Source organism: Arachis ipaensis, chromosome B04 (assembly GCF_000816755.2).
Source record: "Arachis ipaensis cultivar K30076 chromosome B04, Araip1.1, whole genome shotgun sequence".
Lineage (NCBI taxonomy): Eukaryota > Viridiplantae > Streptophyta > Magnoliopsida > Fabales > Fabaceae > Arachis > Arachis ipaensis.
The window spans coordinates 20,067,607-20,075,262 of record NC_029788.2 but is presented as its reverse complement, the minus strand read 5'-3'; the positions used below and the strand labels follow the sequence as shown (position 1 = coordinate 20,075,262).

Here is a 7,656-nt window from a genome sequence, read left to right as displayed (position 1 = left end):
ATACTAATATTTTTTATTGTTATATTATAATAATACTATAACTAATTATAAATTAATGAGTGCATTAATTTGGTGTAAAATAAATTGGTAAATTATTTGGATAAATTAAACTATTTCGACATTTTAGGTTATGAATTCAGGGTGTAACTATAGATCTTATTTAATCAAATCATGCCTATTAATTAATTCATGTCATTTTGCCCACACTACAGCAGATCTGCCTCTTACCAGCAATTTTCAGGAGGACTAGCGGCGGTTTATAACCGCCGCAAAATGACTTACTAGCGGTTCAAAAATCGTTGTTGTATAGGACGTGGACATTTGATTTTGCAGCGGTTTTGTTGAACCGCTGGCACAACCGCTGGGAAACCACTTGGTTGGCGTCGATTGATTTAGCGGCGGTTTCAAACCGCCGCTATTTGACCAACAAGAAATTCGAATGCATTTTCTGGCGGTTTTGAACCGCTGCTGTTCTATTGACCGTTGTATTTTTATATATGTATTCTGCGACAGTTCCAAACCGCTGCTATCTGATTTTCCCAAAAATTTAAATTTATCTTCGGCCATTTGATAACCGCCGCTATTGTTCCGTCTAAATGGCCGCAAAATGACTGTATTTTGCACCAGCAATCAACGCTCCTTTAATTACAGAATTATTTTTTTTGAATTTTTTCTGATATTAGAAAACTTAATAATTTTGTAACTGAATGAATAAATTGATGGGTGAACGAATAAAAATCAAAACTGATAAAATTAATCATTAATCCAAATACCAATAAAGTGTATTCCTTACTAAGAGTTGCATAATTAACAATAAAAAAGTGTATATTTAACTTAAAGAATAAATGTCAAATCCTTAGATCTACTCTCTACTCTGTCCCTTCAATGAATTCATCCATGCAGCCACGTTTGGTGGTAGCTCCCCACCTTGCCCCCGAACTAGACACATCTGAGCACTCTCCACGTCTTCTCGACTGCTACTTCATCCTCCATTGCCTTCCTTTTTAATTTCTCAGCCGCCAGCTCTGCTTGCAGTTCAAGCAACACCCTTTGGGTCTCCTCCCTTTGAGTTCCAATGCTCGATTGAGATGAATTCGTACCGAACACTTGACTAGTAGTCGGTCCGATTCCCATGCCACGCACTCTACCTGGGTGCTCCTTTCCAAGAACTTGAGCAAGTGAATCATTCTGAGACAACAGTCTAGATGATTCATCATGTTGCTCAATCTCCACAATTCTTTCCTACACAGTTAGATAAGCGTACAGAAGCATTTATTAGCTAATTGCTAACCAAACAAACTCTGAACACAATTTTAACAAACAAAACCTATGAGAAACAACATAGCAATTCTCAACACATTACTTACACCAACAGCCTGAGCTGCATCATGGAGATAGGATCCATTAGATCGTTTGTGCATTAAAACAAACAACTCCCCCTACTAACTGGACGCCCCTGTCGTTCCGACGGCAACAATATAGCTTAAATAGTGAATAGGTCTACATAGAGAAGGTTCAAAGAGTAAGTGAATCCTAAATTACCTCTTCTTCTTCGAGCCTTGCCAAGCTTTTCGATCCGCCAGTATGAGTGTATAACTGCTTCGATTGATTCTCAACATTTTTCCTACACTTCTCCTATTATGCCATCAAACATAAGAGCTACTAGACACTATTTCTGACTAACTCAATGTGACATAAATAGAATTTTTAAAATATGAAATAAAAATAAATTACCTTTGTTTCTTTACTGTTGCGATAATCAAGGAACCATCTCCAATGATCCGCAGTAATTCCCGGTGGACGGCCTTTAATATTTTGTTCAAGGGTCAGATCTTCTTTGTAAAAATAATGATACAAATGGTTCCTCGTGTCCTTCCAAGCCCTTCCTAGCATTTTTAATATTGTACGCTTGATAATTCCTCCACTATCTTCTTCAAAATGGAATAATTCCTGCAAGAGTAGAATTAAATTGTTGGTAGGCGTCGAATTAAGATTCTGGGATTGTACAAAAATATAACGATTTACCTTTACACATTCATTATATATCTTATCCCTAGAGCGAACCTTTCTCCAGTCCTTCTCGCAGATTGGGAATTTGGTGTAGTCAAATCCTAGCATTCTGACAATGCCGCTTAGTATACCAGCTTCATTTCCAACTGGTTGCAGTCTATCGTTGAACCTCAGTACAATATTTCTACCGTTAGGTGGCTTCATAGCCTCTCTCACACTTAAATGAAGTTGCTTGATTGTCCCATCAGACTCTGTTTATCATAGTTAGTCTGTGTAAGTAACCACTGTGGCCAAGATGCAATGAAATCATAAAGAAATTACTCATAAAAAAATACATGGGATAAATTATTATATACCAATTGTTTTAACATCCCAAAATTTGGTGGTCTTGCGTCTCTTGCACTTCAGAGCCTCTGATGCAGCAAATAGGTTGTCAACGTGTTGCTCAAAAGAATCTACCTCATCTGCCTCTGGGTCTAAGTCTTCATCAGGCGGTTCCGAGTGTTGAGCACCATTCGCGGAAGGCTGTGGAGCAGGCAGTAGTTCGGTACGGGGTGGTCGAAAGGGTCGTAAAGATGAGGTCGGGGCGGCACCAGTACCACCAGAGGGGGAATCAGGCCATCCACTTGGGGAACGGATGAAGCCGCAGCAAACGTGCCTTTTTGTTATCTCTGTCATGCGTATAATTTTTTCATAGACCAAACAGGTGCAATATAAATTAATAATAATGCATGCGGTTCAAATATGGAATTTTATATACCAAAACATATATAAAACATATAGAACAGCACATGATAAAATTATCATAAGCAACTATATATTTCTTTTCACATTCGAATGTACATTCAAATGCATGAATTACTACTTGGTTGCATAAGCACTATAAACCCATTACCTGAAATCAAATCAAGTAAAAACAATTTTAAGTACTCTGTGTAAGTCATGAACGCTGACTTCTACAATTGACCAAGAAATCTTATTCTGAAATAAACTAAAAACATATCGTGCTTATTCTTTCAATTATTTAAAATACTCACTATTAATTTCTTATTCTTGTGCATTATTTCATAACCTGACATATGAATGTATAAATAAACTCCTCTCCTTGACCTATATTCACATATCTTATCAGTTTATAATTATCTTTTTTCTACATACATTAAAGTGGAAATTTAGATATGAATTGACTTTGTAAATGTTTTGAGAAAAAGGAGAATGGTGTTTACTTTTTTTTTCCTTTCTCATAGTTAAAGTCAACACAAAACCAACTAAAATAAAGAGGATAAAAATTTGTAAATTCAAAATTCTGGATAATGGAAAGCCATAGACAAATTTCCTAGCTCAGTTACAGCCATCACAGTTAAAGCTATGAACTGACTAAAGAAATAGGAGAGAAACAGGATTGTGATAAACAACAATTTCCAGCAGAAATTATTACATAAATATACTGCTAAATTATAAATTACAGTTAATACAATTTTCATCAGCACACAACAGTTGTGGATATTATAATAAGATAACCTTTTTGTTAATGATAATCAAATAGTTAGTAAATTGCAAATCACAAAAAATACCACTAAATGTGGCAAGGCAAAGTTATTTCTCAAATTATTGAAATACTAGATATGTTAAACAAGTGCAGTATAGCAACAATAATGCATTTGAAGAAGATTTTTTTAATTATTGTTTTCAAAACTAAATCATGAGAAAGAAAGGGAGGAACTTGATCATGGAGACACAATTTAAATTCCATAAATAAGGGTTAATAAACATGCGATTCTCAATGGGCAAATTAGCAACCACACAAGATCAAATATTTGTGCTTACCGGCAGCGAGAGAAAAGTTATCGACGCTGTTACTTCTCACAATGCAATTGCTTGATGGTGGACAAGGCAGGAAGACGCTGATGGATTCTGGCTCCGCAACGTCGATGGCTACTCCAACTTGATGAAATCCGAAGACTGCTTGGAGGAAGAGAATCGGTCCAGTAGCAACAAGCAGAAGTGCGTCTCGTGGGAGGCTTTAGTGGTGAAAGAAATTAGGATTAGGTTAGTGGCGGGATTATGTATTTTGAACATAGAAAGACTGAGTTCCTTTCTCTCCTGAGGGTGGTAACAATAACAGACTTCACTCAGCAGTGTAAAAAGCCACAATTTATATGTATATACAATAAAAAAACCATGATATATTTTATTATAACAATATTAATAGACTTATTCAAAAAATCATATATGTAATTGGGGGCTAAAATAATGTGAATAATAATAATAATAATAATAATAATAATAATAATAATAATAATAATAATAATAATAATAATAATAATAATAATAATAATAATAATAATAAGTTTGTAATAAGAATAATAATAAAAAAATTGTTAAAATGAATTTTTTTATTTTTTTAATTAAAAAAAATTGGCTTTACTTCATGATAGAATTTAAAATTGAATCATTTTTAATTCAGGTAAAACAAAAACTAACATCTGTGTAAAAAAATGATTTTAAAATTATGTATGTTAAGAGTACTACCAAAAAAAAAACACTAACTTTTATTATAGTCCTTGAATTTACTTATTATAGTACTTGAATTTTAATTATGTATCTATAACAATATATAACAATATCTCAAATATCAGCCATTCTTTTTTTTCTATGTTACCCAAATTTTTATAATTTAAAACTCAGTCACGTACTCAAAGAAATTTAACAAAATTGCTCACTCTCAATCGTAAGATTATAACAATGGCTCTATTTGCAAAATAGTTTAAAAACGGTAATTTTGTCTATTCAAGATTTATTATTATAACTTATGTTAATTCTATTAATCAAAATTATGAATAATAATTTTAATTTTTTATTTTTAGGATGTATTAAAAGATGAGACCTATTTTATAAATTAAATTATTTAAAAATTTACTTATTACAGAACAAGTGAAGTCTATTTCTTAACTATAGGAATAATAATAATTCCCTAATGAATATAGGTCAAAATAAATATAAATTTATTCAATGAGTACATAAAATGACTTCATAACAATGACTTCATAACCATTTGATTGCTAGGAAAAAACATGACTCAATAAGTATAAAGTCTAATATTAAACAACTACAAATAAATAAAATAAATAACAAAAAATGAGTACATAAAAATTAACTTTTAATTATTTGGTATTAATATATACATAATAAAATAAGAACATTGTTCTCATACCTAATCTGCTAAAATGTGACAAGATCCTTTTTTTTAGAACTATTTATTTTTTTAATTTTTATCTTTATTTTTGTGCTTTATTTTAATTTTGTTAAACAAAAAAAAATACTATTATCGTTTTACTTTAATGTCTAAGTTTTATCAAACACGAAAATATGACCTTGTGTGCATTGAAGTGGACTCCTTCATTAATTAATCATTTAATTTATATTGAGAGAGACTTTTATTTCCATTGCTGGGTAACATGCATTCAGCTACACTGTCTTATAAAAAATAAACGAAGGAATAATCTTGGCTGTCAATTGAATGTTGTCTCGAAATAATTTGAAGTCACCAAAAACTAAATAGGATATATATTTATACGTAATTTTAAACTAGAACATGTTGCTTGCCACCTCACCAAGCTCACACCAATTAAAAAGACAAATCATCCAAGTCAGAATATACCAATTACACACCAATTTTTCAAGAACCAGATCAACTCAGAGACTGAAAAAAATCAGGTGTATCTAACAAGATCAAACTAACAAGTCCATACATCATGACTCAAAAGACACCATTCTCTTCTGGTAATTTATTGAGGTCAAAAGTAAGCTTCGGAGCATTGTTAACAGTAGATACAACCTCCTCCGAACTATCGTCGTTCACAACGTCGTCCTCCTCCATCGAGTCTTGAACTACCTCCCCTGATTCTTCTAGAGTCTCTCGAACATTCTCTTGAATTAAACGTAAAAGTTAGATCAGAGCCAAGTAATCTAATTGTGTTACCAATAGTAAATCAGAAAACAACCATGGCTACGCAACAATGTCAGTTTATTGTCTAGCTTACGGTCCCAAAGTCGTGCAAACTTTCTCTCTATAAGAATGAATTCCTCCCGAGATGTAATATCAATTTCAACAGAAAGAGGATTCTCGTAGCGTGTCTACGCAATGTCCAACAGTACACACATAAATATGATTAAGTTGAAAAGGGGTAACAACTGTTCTAAGTATTGGTTGCTGGAATCACCTTTTCTAGGTGAATCTGCTGTTTTTTATTCTTATCACTACTCATCTTAATTAATCAATTGCTACCAATAATTTCACAATGCATACATACATACATACATACATATATATACTAGCGGCTCAACAGGCACTACCGTGCCTGTTCAGCCGCCTTTTTTATGGGATTTAAAGTTAATTATTTTAATGAATTTTAAAATTTTAAATTCGAATAACATAAAAATAATAATATAGAATAATCAATGATAATATAAAAATGTTCAAATTAAAATAATCATATATTACCTATCTATAAACAATAACAATATGAAAATGATTTAATTATAATGAACATATACATCACCTATCTACAAATCTACAAATAACATAATCCGTAAAATAATTATTACAATAATATTTTATCTTCTTCTATCTAACTCAAAGTCATAAAAATAAATAGAAAAATACGATTGTTTACAAAAAATGAGCCATATTTAAAAGTCACTTTTTTTTCTTTGTTTAGGGACCTTTTTTTTAAGTGGTAAGCCAAAGTACGGATTCTTTCTTGTGCCTACAAAAAGTGTAAAGAAGAAAAAAAATTATGTCTTTTTTTTGTGATTATATATCAAACTATAAGTAAATATATTAAGATAAATCTAAAGTAATTTTTGAATTTGTACCGAGAAAAAATCTTTAGCAATTCCTCATACATCTCCTTATCAATAAATTCTTGAGTCTTGAAGAACTACAAAATTTAGAAATCAATAAAATATACCATATGCCAATACAAATTTCATTATATTTGAACGAAAAGTTAACAATAAAAAATATAAAACCTGCAAAATTGAAATTTCTTGTTTGAGGTTGGATTTCCTACACATGGACAACAAAAGAAGCCATTAAACCCTCTGTAGAGCATTCAAATCTATAAGTATCTGATATTACCTCTATTTTGTGCGGTTTCTTAATCTAATGATAGGTACCTGCAATGTTGTTCTTTACTAACATCAGTTGGTTCCGCTCCTATGAGTTTGTTGCTGGAAAAAGAAAAATGTTTAATTTATTATCAGTAGTTTAAAATTATTTTTTGTAACTTTATTCAACATGAAAAACATAATCTCCGCTACAATCTCAGAGTAACCTTTTAATATTTTAGGCATATACTTTTTTCCTTCATTTTTTATTAGTAAAAGACGAACATAGAAGGGGATAGATAATAGGCATATCAATAACATTCTGATTACGATGATTGTGTTACCTTGTATGTTGTTGGAGCAGTATTTTTTTTTTTTTATCATCTTCCAGAATTGGGTCTTGTCTGTTTTAACCGTTCCTCCCCAACCAATAGAATAAATTTGAAGGGAATGAACCTATTAGATAACATATGATTATGATTACTAACATAGAAATAGAAGTATGTATATTGAATGTAATTTTGACAGTGATTA

At 31.5% G+C, this 7,656-nt stretch overlaps 1 protein-coding gene across 1 annotated transcript in view; it reads right to left on the bottom strand.

Moving 5' to 3' along the window:
- Positions 1–2,688, bottom strand: part of LOC110271457 — a 7,019-nt gene extending 4,331 nt beyond the window's left edge. Inside the window, exons 1-4 of the mRNA XM_021122381.1 lie at positions 2,367–2,688; positions 2,065–2,261; positions 1,735–1,950; positions 1,543–1,635 (exon numbers count right to left, since the gene is read on the bottom strand). Coding sequence (XP_020978040.1) covers positions 1,543–1,635; positions 1,735–1,950; positions 2,065–2,261; positions 2,367–2,688 — 828 coding nt within the window. The remainder of the gene's footprint in view (positions 1–1,542; positions 1,636–1,734; positions 1,951–2,064; positions 2,262–2,366) is intronic.